Source organism: Micromys minutus, assembly GCF_963924665.1.
Source record: "Micromys minutus genome assembly, chromosome: 32".
Classification (NCBI taxonomy): Eukaryota; Metazoa; Chordata; class Mammalia; order Rodentia; family Muridae; genus Micromys; species Micromys minutus.
Genome location: NC_137967.1, coordinates 118,431 through 135,812, shown reverse-complemented (window position 1 = coordinate 135,812; position 17,382 = coordinate 118,431). Strand labels below are relative to the sequence as shown.

Here is a 17,382-nt window from a genome sequence, read left to right as displayed (position 1 = left end):
AAATATTCTAGGGGCTGAAGAGGTGGCTCCATGGGTAGGATCACTGGCTGCTCTTCTAGAGGACTTTGTCCTAGAACATACACAGTAACTCAAAACTGTCCCTAACTCCAGATCTGGGGTTCTACTTATGCCCTGTTCTGATTTTGCAGGCACCAGACAAATATGTGGTACATATTTATACATGTAGACAAACACTCATAAAAAACCAAGAACTTATTAATATGTCAGGAACTAAGAACTTTGAGAGTTAATGCAAATATTCATTGTATCATGCATTCAGAAAAATCTAGCAAAATAACCTCTATGTACTGGAAAGTATTCTACTTTTTGTGCACTCTTAAATTAAAAGTTGTCTCTCTCAGTTCTCACATTTTTTTCCCTAGAGCCCAGTTTTCAGTCTGGGTCAGTTAGATAACTGTAAAGAAGCCTTAGAACAGAGACTGGAAATAATGATGTTGCCTATTTACCTGGACTTGGGCTCTACAGATGGGCTGTAGCCTGGGAACTCAGAGTTCAGATTTTCTCTTTGTATTGTTGTGTTTTAGAGCAATTTAGAGTGTTGGCTTTTAATTCATATGTAAAGGCCTTTGCTTCTAAAATAGTTAGGGTTCTAGTGGTCCAGGGATCTTAACAGAGATGATTGGCCTGATTCTGTTTTAACAGACATATCCTGACAGTTAGGCACTTCCTTGCATTCTCCCATTCTGAGTCTCTGACTGTATTAATAATGAAGTAACTTATTTTAGTCACAGTTCTGTCCTAACCATCCTTTTCTTCACATCTACCTAGGTTTAATGTGAAGTATTCCCTACACAATTACATGTTTCAGTTCTTAACCTTAGCAGGTGGTATTTTTCAGGAGGCTAGGGAATCTTTAGAAAGTGGAACTTCACTGGAGGAAGTGGGTTTTTAGGGGCAGGCTTTGAGGTTAATGGCCGGACATGTCACTAACACATAGGGCAGGCTCCCATGGACTGTATCTCTGCTTAAACCATGAGCCAGAACTACCCCTTTCCCTATATTGCTCCTTGTTAGGCATCTATCTGCTCACAGCACAAGAAAATCAGCCAAGTTTTTATTATAAAACAGAACTTGATAAGTCTCATTGAATAACCTCAAACCTATACTCTGATGAGACATACACTGTACCCTGCCTGCCACATTACATTTTCTAGGTTTTAATTTTTTTTTTTCTCCACTAACGAATGTCATTGAGTTTGTGCTAGTCTCAGTTGGGAGGGTAGTACACATAGGTCAGCTTGTTGTCCAGTCATAGTTCATTGCTCTGTTGATTTTATAATTGTGGCTTGTTCTTTTCAGATTATCAGTCTCCCAACTTCATTCATAGGGAGAGAAAGATGCCACATGGTGCTTGAGATTGTAAATATAATTGAAGGTATATAACTAGCTTGCCAGGAATTTCTGAGTCTTGCTGTGAGATGAAACATGATCTATTCCTAGCTAGGCAGCAATGTTTTGACACCTGTAAGCTTGTCAGCTTAGGCTAAGATGTTTATGAACATAAGCATAGTCACAAAATGTTAGGTGGGTGTCAGGTATTTAACTCAAGTAATCAGGTGACAGTAAGCTCCTTTACTCTGAGCCAGCTTGTAGGCTGGAACATTCTATGTAAAGGAGATGGGTGAAGACTGCATGATTTTAGGGTGATGCAGGGGCTGATGTGTGTACTGTATATATCTGTACTGGTCAAGTGCAACTGGAAGAGCTCACAGTTTGCCTTAAGGCGAAGATGGGGATAGACATGAACTAATTAGTATTGGCAGGATCTGTTGAGGATTTAAGGTCTGTTTATACAGTGTTCCACGGCTGCATGCAGTGATGTGGTGAGTGGTGATATGTAGTGACTCAGCTCTGAGAATTAATAGAGAATGACTGCTAGAGACTCACCCAGTGTGTCTTAGGAGACACTTCTGTCCTAAAGTGAGCCATTATTACTGTCATTAGGAATCTTCCTTTCAGTTGCTGAAAGAGAGTTCCACAGAGATTATATTTTTTTCCATAAGTGATCCTGATTTACTATAAAATGACTGAAATAGGAAAATGAGAAGGTTGTTTCTTCTCAGGATCCCTAATTAGCCTTCTACCCAAGTAACATTTAACAACCAAGGCAAAAGTAGTTTATGTGAAAGTGTAGGAGAAAGCCTGAGAATTCCAGTGCTCAGGTTAGCATGTGATGACAGTTGTCAACTCTCTGAGAATGTGGAACTTTATTGACTAATGGCAGCTGACAAGGGGATAAAAATTTGGCATAGCCAGGTCCTCATTTTATCAACCTTTAGCAGTTCAATACACTATCAGCTGTAAATATTCTATACCTATGATGCATATGTGCATATTATACTCTATTATACTATATTGAAAATGTGGTGAAGGGTTGGTTGATGGGTTCATGCTAGGGTCATATCTTTGGTGAGAAGATTTCATGTGGCTGATGATTAGGAATAGAAAACCCTCAGAACCAACTCTCAGGACACTCAGCATACATGGGAACAATGCAGTGTTCCTGAGACAAGACTCAGAAAGCCATAGGAAAGTTAGTTCCATGGAGGCGAAGCTGTAACTGTGAGGAAGGGCACATTTTACCATGTGACTGAACTTAGGGAGCATGTTAAACTAGAGTAGTATCTACTGGGTAGAGTTTCGCTCACCTATCTCACTCATTTCATCTTCTTTCTTGTTTGTTATGCACTTTTAGATGGCAGCCTGCCCATAAGAACAATCTTACTAAATAGGAGAAAGGCATTATGCCCCCACCCCACCCCAGCTCCTCTTTATTGTGATTATGCTTCTAATGAGCTCTGTGAGCCAGACAATGCCATGAGAGAATTTCAAGCTCTACTTTATGTTCTTGAGAACCCTCCTCCAAGAAAAAGGGGAGAGAAGAAAGAGATGGGCTGGCAGCTTGCAACATCTGCCTTAGAAACCTGCCTGAATTCCAACAGAGGCAGGTTTATGTGAATACTGGGAAAGGCCCACCTCCCAGGAGGTGACACCAGTCTTGTTACAAGCCCAAATCGTAAGCTGTTGCTTTACAGTGTAAACAGCTTCCATTAAAAACATGTGGGACAGAAAATGAAACAAATTAACACTTCAGAAAACAGTTAACAATTTCAGTACCTTCTGAGTTGGAAACAAGTTAAACACATAGAGGCTCACAAATGCATGCACACAGACATGTACACTAGTACACACACATGCACATGTATACAAGTAAAAGCACAAAAGCACACAAACTGATAAAATACCCCCCAGACACACACAAATACAGATACATAGTACAGGCATGTGAACACACACAGGTACAGACTTCATCTGTGTGACTTCCCAGCATTAGCAGAGTTTGCTCCTTAGCAGGAAATAAATCTACTGAATTTTTCCACAATGACATCATCTCCTCCCCATCAGGCCCACTTCCTGCCTTAACCACATGTGGGCCCATTGGAAGAGAATTGAGTGTTTCCATGATATCTGATAGCACTAATTTTAGTCATTGCTTTTATGGCAGGAGAATGTAGAAGACAGTGTCAAGAAAAATAACTCCCCATATGGAAAATGAGAAATTAATTGTTTAAAAATGAACTGTTTCTAAATGGAGAAATTCAAGGCATTTTTGAACAAATCAATAGTGACTTTACAAGCTATTTTGTAAAAACAGGACCACTAAGAGTTTTTTAAATGACAGCCCCTTATAAGGCTGAAAATTAAGTCTAGGAGGTATTTTTTCATTTACAAGTGTCTGAAGATATTTAGGTAATTTAAAATGTGAGTACTCATGGTATTTGTGTGTGTGTGGTCTAGGGAAGGGGTTCTGTTACATCACAGAGCCGGCATGGTATTTTCATATGAGGTAATCTACAGTGTGCAGAGCTTCCAGCTCTTTCCTGAGTTCTCTGGGGCTGTTGTGAATGCTTCCTTTGTCTCAGTCAGCAGTTGGGATAGGCATTCTATATTGTGCATGCTTGCCTGTTAGATGAGTTTCAATCATTGTCCTTTATTAAAAGTAAATAGTAGAGTGATACATTGAAGGCAAATGGAGAAAATCAAGAAATCTGGGTCAGTCAATACTGATAATAAAGAACAAAATCCTCTAGGTGTGGAGAAAGAAAAGCCTCTCTCTGAGGCTGACCTCAGGAAGCCTCCCATTGTGCTCTGTGCCCAGTCTTCCTTCTAAATGAGAAGTCCTTAGAACTTCCCATTACAGTGCTGTGGACAGTGGATGAAGCATTTCGATTCTCCCAGGATGCTACTTTTAAATTCATGAAATAAAACATAATTTGCAAGCAACACAAGCTTTATTGAAATAGATTCTAGGAGCAAAAACCATCTCCACAATAGTAACAACAAGCATAAGGCTCAAGAGAAGCAACAAAGCTTGCCTTTTAAAACCTTAATTTGACATTAGTTGTAATGAAGTCTAAAGTTTTAAAGCTAAGTAGGGAGTAGTATTTTCAAGTTTCTGCCACCTTTTATAATGCAAACAAACCCTATGTTTTTATTTGATAGGGAGGCCCCTTTCTTCTTTTTACACTGATAACAGGGAATGGTAAACTTTGATTAGAGCTTACTAAAATAAAGGCTGTTTAACTCATCTCATAATCAAGGTCCTCGTAGTGCATGCTGAGAGTACATTCAGGATTCCAGTTGGTGAGAAGGGCTGTCAAGAATGTAAACCTCAGACAGAGATTTACAGAATAAATAAGAACAGTTAGAGATTTAAAGGAGAAAAATACATTTTTACATTTTTATCATAAGTGAGAATGCAAATACTTGTATATATGAATGTATGCATATGTACAAATATATGTATATTATTTATATATGTCCATGTATAGGGATGTATATGTATATATGTGTTTATATATGTGTATGTTTATATATAGGACATGTATGTATGCATTTACACATATGTATATATGTGTATGTGCATGTATATACATGTATACATTTATATACTTGTGAATATATACCTATGTGTATATATGTGTTATGTGCATATATGTATGTATAAATTATATGTTTTTGTATATATGTGTGTGAACATAGAGGTTGTGCTTCTACAATATGAAACTGGAACATTCCACCCTGTTATGATGTCATAGGGAAAAATGTTCCCACATCTGACCTCCTGTGATCTGTCAAAGTCAAGCAGGAGCCTTGAAGATAAAGAGTAAAATCATAGCTACACAAGACTATAAGTATGAGATGTATAAAAAATAGATGAGCATCTTATTATAACTCAGTTCCTCTCTGTATATAATACCACTTTACATTTATTAAAATATTCTGAAATCTAAGAAAATCTAAAAAGAGCTTTAAGCTTTCTGAGAAAAGATATTCTTAATATATGTATTTATACTTATGAATATATATGTGTGCACATGCATGTATCATGGTGTATTTATGAGTTTGCACAGGTGCATTAGTGTGTGTGTGAACATGCATGCATAAATGTGTGTACATATGTATGTGTGTTTGCACATATGTATCTGCATATATGTAGAGTGCATGTATAGGTTGTGTACATGCATAAGTGTGTGCACACATGAACATGAGTGTACATGTGGGAGCACACATACATAAGTGTGTGTGCATGTGCATATGTGTGTATGAGTAACTTTATTAATAGTAAATTGCAAATGGGAAACAACTTGTATATTGTTTCACATTCTCATGGTTGCCATTTTGACACTGTCTGAAAACTGGCGGTTGATGTTTACTATCTTCACACTTAATACCTTATGCTGTAATAAAACAGTGAAGTTTTCTGAACTGATTGTTCTATCAGATCATTTTTAAATGTCCATCAGGTCATTTAAAACTGAAGTCAGCACAAATCACATCTTTGATCAGAATTTTCCAGTGGAGCCTTTACTGCTTAGAGATACTGCACAATCTTTATTAACACTGGTACTTTAAACTTAGAACTTTAAACTAGAACCTTACCGGGCTATAGTTCTCTAGGTGTATAGTGAGTTACAAGAATAAAAAGGGCTAGGTGAGCCCCCACTTTTCAGGGTTACCATCTTCCTCTGAGCTAATCACTCCCATTTTTATGTATTCTCCTTGGCCTCTACAGGATGCTCAGGACCTTGTGACCTTGACTGAGAATAAAATTACATAAATACTCACTGAGTATAAAGACCTTTATGGTTCCTGTTCAGCATTTCTAGTTGCATCATGCCTTGTCCTCATTTGCAATAAGCAGCTGTCAGATATTTCAGTTTCTGGTCAGCTCTTGAGGCCACTCAGCTCTGTAAGTGGCTGATCCTCTGTAAGATGTACCCCTACTGTTGCTCCATCATCCTCTTCCCAGTTAGGTACAGAACTATATTTAAAAAAAAAAAAAAAAACAGAAACCTGATCTTAAACTGTGGCTTGAACTTCTGCTGTAATTCTGGGATACATTCTGACTCTTAATGCCTCAGCAAGAATGAATAACCTAAAAAAGAATCTTGGTCATGTCTGTTCTTTCATTCCTCTGAGTTATAGCTATCACAGAGCTGTGACTTGGTAAAGGTTTGGTAAAGGTAGGTGGAGCCAAATTAGATTAAATGACTCTTGAGGTTTTAAAATAATTTCTTCAATAAACTAGATTTTTAAAGCCCAGATGTAAACTTCCAGTTTTTAAGAAGCTGATGTCTTGATCCATACATACTTAAGCAGTAAGTAGAACACGTTTTTACAGATAGCACTTGGTTGAGGAGGGTAAGTGACATATAAAACACAACGTATAAAATGGAAAGACCAGTGTGTGGTGTTGCATGACTTTAGTGCCAACATTTATGAGACAGAGCTTGGCAGATGTCGGTGAGTTCAAGGCTATCATGGTCTATATAGTGAGTTTTCGGATAGTACAGAATAGAGACCCTATTTCAAAAAAATCAAATGAACAAATAATTAAAGAATATATTTATAGCTAAACAAAATAAAATTTTTCTTTGATTATTATTGCTGCATGTTAGAGAAAGAGTGTGAGTGTGTGTGTGTGTGTATGTGTGTGTGTGTGTGTGTGTGTGTATGTGTGTGTGTGTGTGTGTGTGTAGCCTACTGAGTCTAGAGAGGGGAAAACAAAACAAAACAAAAAACAACCATGTTTTTCTTTTTGGAAAAGTGTTTCTTGCAAGTCTTAAGCCACTTAATATCAGAACACATTATACATGCCATTTTTTGAGCTTTACCGAAGTATCACTAGCAAAATTTATGCATATTTGTGACTTTCAATATAGAGCATAGATCTGTGTACACACTGAATTTTTAAATCAATATAACTAACATTAACACCATATTCCTTACTATAGTGAGAATGCGGCAAATCCTTTTTCTCTGTGACTTTTGAATGTGTAGTCTATTATTAACCAGGCCAGTCTGTCAACTCTGTTTCTTGTACTTTGTGTTGTTTCAGCCCTGTCTCCTATCCTCACTCTTTATATCCGTAGCCAGGGCCCTATTTTCTCCCTGTAAAACAATAGTTTGGCTGTTATTCCAAATATTAGAGATGTTTTTAATTTAAAGTAAAATACTGCAGGAAGCTCATCAGGGTGGTGCATCGATTGCCATGGAGGAATCTTCATTAACAGATTTCAGCAGCACACAAGATCACCATAGAATCCACACTTTTGGTCATACATTCTACTCATGAATTTTGGCAGTAAATAATGACATATGTCCATCAACATGCCATCATATAGAGTAGTCACACTGGCCTTAAGATTCTAAGATCCCTCCATGCTTACTCTTCCAGATTTTTTTAAAAAATAAATTTTATTTTGTCTGCATGCCTGTGTTTATTTAAGTGTATATGTGAACATATGGACCTTTGCATGTTTAGGTAACTGGAGTTAGACAGTTTGTGAGTGCAGTGTCTTCATGGTTCATCAGCAAGTGTTAACCACTGAGCCATCTCCCCACCTTCCCAGATCATTTTTCATTGTCTTCCTAGCTTTGCCTATTACAGATTGCTATGGAATTGATAAAATAGCATGTGTTCTTTTAGCACTTTTGATTGGCATCTCTTACTTAGTAAAAGGCTTTAAATTTCCTCTCATTCTTCTCCATGGCTTGAGAGTTTATTTCTGCTAATCGCTGATTAATACCTAATTGTCTATTCATTCAACCACTTAATTTCTTACCTCACTTCCTGAAGCCATCTTGGCTACCTCATTATGAGCAGTTATAAATAATCTTTTGTAACTCCTGAGTAGGGTTTTCAACAGACAGAGGTTTTTAACTCATCCAAACTCTTTTGTTTTCTATGTCTCTTTTAAGCTTAAAGTTTGAATCTAGATTTTATCTTCATTTCCCTTATCTTATAACAGAGATTGTTCTAAGTAACTAAAAAGATCCATGTGTTATTCAAGCTTTACTTTTAGTGTTTTACTAATTCCTTGGAAGTTTTCTTAAACTATGATTTTAATTTTGATGATATTCATCCCAACTCCTCCTAGATCTACTCCCATCTCTCTACCCTCCAACTTGTGACCTCTATTTTTTATAGAAATTTGCTGTTTTATTACAAAGAGTCTCACAAAATGAAAATATCTCAAAAAGGAAGCTAGTCTAGCAACCTCCACCTACAGAATTGGGGGAAGAGTGTATTGTGTTTTCTGCTTGTCCAGGATGGGTGGGAAGGTATAAACAGAACCCACTAAAAATGGCTGGTGTTATCCAAGCCTGAAAGGGGGTCCCAGAAGACCTAGTCACCTCTTCTAAAAAGCTTAATAAGGACATATTAACAGAGCTCCTAAGCAGGCACTTGGTAGTTCAGGATTTTGTCTTTTGGTTTTCTTTCCACTCATATTCTACGTGGTTCAAAACTAAGACCTGGGGCAGGATGGACAAGGGAGCTCTGGGAAATTTTCTCTAGCACCACTGCCCTGTACTCTGGTTCCTGGTTCCTATCTAGTCCCTGAGGACATTATATTTAATATATTTTATATAAATATACAAAGGAATAGAAAATATAAAACCTGAGAAATTGAGGGAAAGTGGGGGATTTGGGGAGAAATGGAGCTACAGACCTTGCTCAGGCCAACTTGACCTCTTCTTTGACCCCTTTGGCTTCTAGCTTCTCTTCCTTGGTTTTCTCCTCTTCTGTTACTCCTTTTTTTTCTTCAGGATCTTTTTCTTTCTCATCCTCTGTTTTGACTCTTTTGGCTTTTTTGAAGTTAGAAGAGTTCTTGCGACCACCTTCTCTCTCCTCATTGGAATCAGAGAATTCTTCCTCACAGGCAATGTGTTTGTCAGAGGATCAGATGGATATTCATTTGTCAGGGTCTTCCTCATCCTCATCACTGCTCTCTTCTGGGATGGAATCCTCGGGTATAGCCTGCATTTGGACCCCAGGGACATGGGGCAGCATTCTCAAGTATTCATTAGTGTTCTGGTTAGTCATATTGGAAAGGCTGATGTGAAGCTTGAAATTTGGTCCAAAGTATTCAAAGTAGGCTCATTAGGGATCTCTGTGTCCAGTGCCACAGCTGTTTCATAAGTCTAGCATTGAGCAACATTATGGATGGTATAGTCATCTCCTCCCAACATTAGCATAGGCAAGTTGAAACTCTTCACGAACTCCACACACTTGATATGCCCTTTGATGGTCAGATTGAAGCAACCTAACTGATCCCCAGACAGGGAATCTGAGCCACACTGTAAGACCACTGCACTAGGCCAGAACGTCTCCATTATTTTGGACATGACTGGCTTGAAGATGGCTTCATAGGACTCATCATCAATGCCGTTTTGCAGTGGGTAGTTAACAGCGTAGTACTTGCCTTTGCCAGCTCCAATACCCTGTAGGTCCCCAGTTCCTGGGAAGTACACTCCATATTTATGAAAGGACATAGTCATGACCCAGTCTGTAGTATAGAAGGCCTCTTCCACGCCATCGCCATGATGAATATCAATGTCAATATGCAGCATCCTCTGGTGATACTTTAGCAGTTCCAGGATGGCCAAGACAGTATCATTTATGTAACAGAAGCCAGATGATTCAGACTTATTTGCATGGTGCAGGCCTCCAGCCCACTTCACAGCGATATCTGTCTGCTGCTTATTGAGTTTCACAGCACTTGCAACAGAGCCACCAGTGGACAACTGACAAAACTCAAACAAGCCATCAAATACTGGACAGTCCTCACCCACATTGAATCTCTGTATCTGCTTGCTGTATTCAGACAAATTATCTGGGTGAATAGAATGCAAGAACTTAATGTAGTCATCACTGTGGTACTTGGTCATTTCCCAGTGTTGGCTTTTTGAGGACGATAGAAATTTCCATTTTCTGGTAGAGACCATAGTTGAGCAACAAATTGTGAGTCATATGGATTCGGTGAGGCTTCATTGGGTGCCCTTGTTCATAATAGTAGTTTCCAATGTCCCTGTCGTAGTAGTAACAGACTTTCCTCTTGGTGCCCTGAGTCTGTGCCATCTTGCTCACCGCCCAGCCCTCCCATCAGTCTCTCTCTCTATTTTTTTTTTTTTTTTTTTGAGTACCTCATGAATTTAGTTTGTGTTGTCATACGCTTCTGGCTGTGGAATTACACTAGAGTATGGTAGATCTACTAAGCAATTATCCTCACTATTCTAAAGAAGGAAAGTTATGGCAAGCAAACAAGCAAGCTGTGTTTTCAGAAAGCTCTATTTTTTTCTCATTGAGTTTTTTTTTTATGATATCACAATAAGATGGCCACATCAAAAGTTGCATAAAATGCCAGATCTGCATCATATTAAATCTGTATCACTTATCTTCAAGAGGAAGTAGAGGGATCATTTAAAATTCTATCCTGATGTTTTCAGTTACATGTGTAGTCAGTGTTGAAGTACAATGTTCTGAAGGCTGAAATGACAAAATGATTAAATTTTTTCTCTGTAACATTTTGTATAATTTTATTTTAAAAAGCGTATTTTCGTCCTTTTAGAAAATTGGTGTTATTTTTAAGGTTTATTTATTATTTATGTATATATGCCTATGTGAGTATACATCAAATACTCATGTCCATGAAGGCCAGATGAGGGTGTTGGATTCCCTGGGACTTACATGTAGTTAGGAGCTGTTTGATGTGGGTGCTAGGAACCAAATCTTGGTCCTCTCAAGAGCAATAAGTATTCTTAATCATTAAGCCACCTCTCCAGACTGTTTTGTGTGTGTGCCACTGCACATATGTGGAGCTCAAAATACAACTTTCAAGAGTCAGCTCTCTTCTTTCATCATGTGGTACTTGAGGATCAGCACAAGTAGTGGTCAGTGTCTTTACTCATGGAACCATCTTGCCAGCCCTTATTTTATCCTTTCTAAAGTGACATGGTATTTGAATTTACACTTTGATATATTACATGTCAGCAAAAAAATTTTACAGAGAGAGAGAGAGAGATTACTTTTCAATAGTGAATACAGGGAATCTGAGAGCCATGGGAATTCAAATGGAAATGTTATTTCCACTGTGGAAAAAGTGACTTTATTGCCTGCATATTTGAAATGCACACTCCATGTACCTTCTGGAAAAGAAACAATATTACTTCTTGGCCAGTACCACATCATCTTCTGCTTTATATCTGAAATGTCTACTGGATGTAACTAAGAGTAGGCATCTGTCTCAAGCTTTTATAAAAATAATCTTATTTAAACTGCCAGAAATAAAATTATAGCTAATAATGTAAAGGGAATGAAACATGGCATTTTCTTAGTCCTGTTCACTTACTTGGCTTTTTAAATAACTGGAGTAGGTGACAGATAATACCTATTTTTTTGTAAAATATTCAGGGCTTTTCTATGTTCCTCAGGCTTCTTAATGATCACATAGAGGCTCATTTATTTATGAATTAATGCCTAGGCATTAAGCTAGGATTGATCACAAGCTAGCTTGTAACTGAACTAACTTGTTTATTATGTTCTATATCTGCCCTGTGGCTGGTTACCTCTCCTCAATTTCATATGTTTGCCTTCCTCTGAATCTTGATGACTATTCCCACAGTTCTCCCTTCTCTGGCAGATGTTTCGTCTTCAAATTCTGCCTCAACCTATTGGCCATCAGATTATTGTTGACAGGTGATGCTTTTGCACAGTGCATAAGAAATTATTCATACCATTTTTCATCTTAGCCTTAATTGACTCAGATTTGGGGAATACCAAATGCTGAAATATACACGATTCAAGACAAGTTTAAGCTACCATAGAATACCTGAAACTCATGCATATGCAACCGTTTGACTTAGTTTGACCTATGTATGAGCTCAACGTTTAAGGATATGCTGTCCTTTTAGTCAACTAACTCAGGGTGTTGTGCTTTGACATTTAAGTTGAGAGGTCCATATAGGAATTTATATTGTGTGCCTTCACTGTTGCTGACACTATAAACTCTGGGTTGTTACTTCTTAATGCCACCATGTATCAGTAGTGAAATCATTTCCCCCGTGCATGGTCACCATGGACATTGCAGAGCTAGTGTTCTGTTGAACAATGGACAAAACCCTGTCTCCAGGTGTAGGTTATGCAAACTGTGTGCACGGAGTAGTTACTACTACCCATTTGAAGATGAAGCACCCCAATGCTGTAACAATTCCATTTTTATGTCAAGCATTCATCCTTCATGTAAAATCTTTGGTATGTACCATCGAGTGTACTTATTATATTTGGAGAATATTCTGTGGGTTAACACCCGTGGAGATATGACCTCTCCTTTCATGAGAAGTAGACAAGTGGAAATATACACTATATGAAATATAAGATAAAGGCTCTGCTTTCTCATCTCTTCTAATATGCTATCTAATATAATAACCATTATTCACATGTTCCTATTAGAATAATAATAATCCTAAATTCAGTGAATTTTAAAAATGAGTTGATTTTCTAGCCCCACTAACCACATTTTGAAGCTGGATTTTATCTGACATCAAAAGTGACTCAAATATCCTACTTCATCACCCAAACCCTTCTTCAAAGGTAATTGCTGCCTAATTTGATGCATATTCTTCTTGACATATTTATACTTTTTTATAAATATATGAGTAGTAACAGTTTATATGAAATTTAACATGCATGGGCCATCTGTGCATACTTACACACATCATAGAATAAAGTCATAATACACACATCTAAATTACTCTCTATCTAAGAGTATATTCTGGGAACATTTATGCTTCAGTACATGTATTTTTTGTTCATTTTAGAGGATTATATAGAACTACACTGAATTTACATTCTCTGTTACTCTACCAGGTCTCTCCCAACATATTCTTGTTTCTATTTTTTCCTACTTAGTTGCTGTTGAATAGTGTATGTTTTTAGAACTAAACTGCTAAATTTAAAGACAAGCATGTTTTAAAATGCAAATTATACCCATAAATAGTTTATAAAGGAGAAATTATTACTATGATCTATATGATTGTTTTGAGACTCATATATGGAAGCATTTCTTTGAAAACCATTGCTGATACCTGAACTAGATCCGTTAACCAGATATTACTATGTAGCAAAAAACAACAAATGCTGCTAAGGTTGTAGGGGAGGATTATGCATCATTGGCTGTGAATGTAAGTCAGTCCTGTTACTATGGAAATCAATATGAAAATTCCTCACAAAGCTAAGAATAGAACTACTACAAAGCCTGCTAAAATAGTCCTCTATATGTGCTGTTAGGAATCAAATTACACAGCATAGAGATGGCCACATACTTTCTCTTATTTTACTGTCATTCACAGTAGCCAAAAAGGGATTCAGTCTTGATGCACATCCAGAGCATAAATGAATGATTAGAGAAAATATGACAGATGCTGCACAGTGAAGAATCGGATATAGAGTAGAATGGGTTATGCCATTGGTGGGGAAGTGGGTGGGATTAAAGATCACCATATTAAACAAATAAGCTGGACTCAGAAGGACACATTGCATTTGTGATATCCAGAGTGTAAAGATGGGAGACTAGAAGTTGAAGTGTTAGGTATTAGACTCAGGGAAGGAGACAGGGCTATGCCTAATGTGAATGTGGTCAATGATTATATGCAGGCTTGATGATGTCACACTGCAACTCAATATTTTGTTCAATTAACATATAGTGATATAAATCAAAAAAGAGTGGTTAATTACCATGTTTTCAGACCTGTATATAAAATAAGTGTGTGGTGTGTGTGTATGTATTTGTGTATATATAATTATATTTTTTAAATATAACTATAGTGCCTAAAACAGAAACATACTTGAGTATTTGTGTAAATATATCAGTGGTGTATATTCCATGTCAATTTTAATCTTCAGTAGAAAGATGTGTCTCTCAGATTGCAGGCTCTTCCAGGAAATAACAACAGACATTTCTTATTCTATAGACACAGAACCTCTTATTGTGAAGAACTGTGTACACTTCACCAACTCAGTCAGGCCAACATTTCATCATGTTATAATGCCCTGTAAGTGAACTCAGCAGCCCATAACATGTTGCTTTTCCTGAGAGTAGAGGGCATGCCTATGTCTGAATCTAAATTGACAAACAGTCTCCCTGGATCTTTTTGCTCTTTCAGCAAGGTCCTTCACAGCTCTCTTCTACCAAATACTTGACTTAGGCCTTAACATCACATGAGTTCCTTGACTTTATGTAGTGCTTGGGAACTGGTGCTGCTCTGATAACTGAAAACTGTGTAGCACTTCCCATGGTAACAAGCAACAGTTCCTAGCTAAGATTCTAGGGGAAATGCTAGCAGCATTGTCTTCTAGGTTCAGATCTACCAGTATCATAAGCATTTCCTCTTATGTCCAAAGTAAAGTCACATAGAATGTAAATAACATTAAAGTAAAAATCATCAAGTTTAGACAGGAACTGTTTCTATATGGTCAAGCTACATCATATGTCTAAAAGAAAGGAGCCTGGAAGGATTATCATAGACTGTTATCTTTAAGGACCTTTAGGATGTCATCTTGGTCCCAGTGTGGAGAGGTGTGAGGTCAAGAGGTGTGAGGGTGAGATCTCTTCTGCCGCCTTTTGTTTAAGCTTGTGCACACTCTGTATCTTGTGAACCTGATGTTATATCTGTTTGCATCATAGGACACATTCATCTCCATTGTAATATTGATATGAAAAATACATTTTACTTACTTTTTGAAAAAGACTAATAGGTTATTTGGATGAAAGAAAAAGCCAAAGTAAACACAGAAGAAAAGAAAAATCAATCTTCATTAGGGAAATGGCTCATGTGTGTTTACTAGTGGGTATTCTTGAGATGACAATGCATGTCAGCTGCATAGATGTTCAGTCTCCTGGGTTTTTATAACATTGCATTCTTCTTTGTTCTTCACAAACATATTTGTTGGCATGAGATAAATTTCAAAGCATCTTGTTGGAAGCATAAGTACATTTGTAATGTGCCTCTGAAATTACTTGCCTAGCATCCCTTCAGATTGAAATCTCTTTTATTTTCTAGACTCTACCACTGAAGAAGATTCCTTGCAAAGCCAGTGCACCCTCGGGGTCCTTTTTTGCCCGAGACAACACAGCCAATTTCCTATCCTGGTGCCGAGATTTGGGAGTTGATGAAACATGTCTTTTTGAATCTGAAGGCCTGGGTATGTATTTTCTTCAGGACTTTAGCTGTGAGGTTTTCATCACTGCCCTTTCTCCCGGTGTATCCACCCACAGTTTTTGTGTGCTGTTATATTTCAGATTATGTTAAAGAAGTTGAAGTAAATTGAAATCTTGCAGTTGTAACTTTACCAGGTCAAGATAGAAAAATGCACCTGCTGTCTTACTTCTGGTCATTTGGTTCATAAAATACAGGGGTAGAAGTGGAGGAGCATTTTGCAGCCAGAACAGAGTACTAGCAATGCAAACTGAATGGAGGATTGGCTGGCATGAGCAGAGCTGTTTTCCTACCTGGTTTTAATCTATGCTTGGAGGGTAATTTGTGCTCTACCAAGAGAGAGACAAGTTGCTACCACCTCTGTGAAGGGTGAAAAGTTCAGTTTTTTCTTTGTTGAAACTGAAATTTATTGGTTTATGTATTTAACTGGTTTGGGGTTAAAAATCAGATATGTATAAGGGATATTGAAGTAACAGAGGAGACAGACACCTCAGTGAAAATACCTTCCCAGACTGCTGTTTCCTGAGGCTTTTGTCTTCTGATTGAATCTTGGCAATTCCATTTCTAGACCACACAGTGAGAGTCTTAATTGCTGGGAAGGAAACATATTGAACTAGTGAGTGGTTCCATACTGCCTGACACTCTGGGATTAAATATCCAAACTTACTGCAGAATTCCCCCTGCAATGTAATTCTAACTGCAAAAGTCCCCCTGCAATGTAATTCTAATGTGGAGAATATTGAAACTAAATCAGCCCTAGAAAAGTATAACAAAATGAAGAATGGGGATATATAATGAGAAAAGGAAAAGCTTTGGCCTTTTTGTCTAAGGTTCTAGAAATCAGTTTACCAAATCATATAATACCAAATATTACCATTAAAATAAGCCAAGCATCCTTTGGGGGAATAAGTACATAAACTACCTTCCAAATAGTTAATAGAGCTTTTGTCCCTGAGCTTTGGATAAGAGTATTTCTCTGCTAAACCCAACAAATTCACAGTGATGGTGGAAACTTGACATTTCATATGCTAAGGCCATGTGTATCTGTTCCAAGGTGAGGGAATCAAATGTGAAAAGATAGTCATTAAATGTCTATGAAATTCCTTAGCAGAGAAGAGAAGGTGTTCTAAATTGTAAAGAAGAAGGATGAATGAGAATAATTATATATTAACGTGGCACATCCAGAGGGTGTTCCCTGAAGGGTCATTGAACAAGTGGTCTTTGATTATTCTTTGACAGGTATGTGCATCTGTTGAAGCTACCTCCCCTTCCGCTCAATAGCAACTTTACAAATAGGTTTTAACTTTTAGGTGTTTTGGGTTACAGAATAAAGATTAAAGGAAGTAAATGGAGAAGAATGGTTTGAAAACAAACATTGTCTTTCTACAGCTATAGGCAGTCAAATGTCAATTGTGAAGAAAGCATCCTGTGTCTCACCTGTGCATGGAGACGGTTCACCTCATGCTTCAAATTATAAACTGACAAAGAATGGCTGCATAGGCAAAAGTACTTTAGCATCTGCATCTTATGAGGTTGCTTTTTGTGCAGACTTCCATTAAAGATGCATTTTTTTCACTTATAGTTAAAAACCAAATGGGTACAAATAGCTCCGAATATCTCTGTGGACTTGGCTTGGTTTTCTTTGAGTCTGTGAGTCATTTTGTTGCCTGGACTAATAGGACTTTCAATAGAATTTAGCAGAATGTGGTACCAGATTCCTTGGTGGAAATACCACTACAATTCACATTTGTGCTGTCTTTATGCTCTGAAACACTCAACTCAATTTAAGTCATAAATAAT

The 17,382-nt window shown here is 37.5% G+C and overlaps 1 protein-coding gene and 1 pseudogene across 2 annotated transcripts in view; one reads left to right on the top strand and one right to left on the bottom strand.

Moving 5' to 3' along the window:
- The window catches only part of GAS2 (growth arrest specific 2), a gene marked incomplete at its 3' end in the record, with an annotated part of 137,498 nt that overhangs the window by 44,632 nt on the left and 75,484 nt on the right, over nt 1-17,382 (top strand). The window contains exon 4 of the mRNA XM_080908300.1: nt 15,427-15,568. Within this exon, the coding sequence (XP_080764426.1) occupies nt 15,427-15,568 (142 nt within the window). The remainder of the gene's footprint in view (nt 1-15,426; nt 15,569-17,382) is intronic.
- LOC308413488 (histone deacetylase 1-like) lies at nt 9,044-10,447 on the bottom strand (annotated as a pseudogene). The gene has a single exon. The product of its transcript is annotated as a histone deacetylase 1-like (transcript).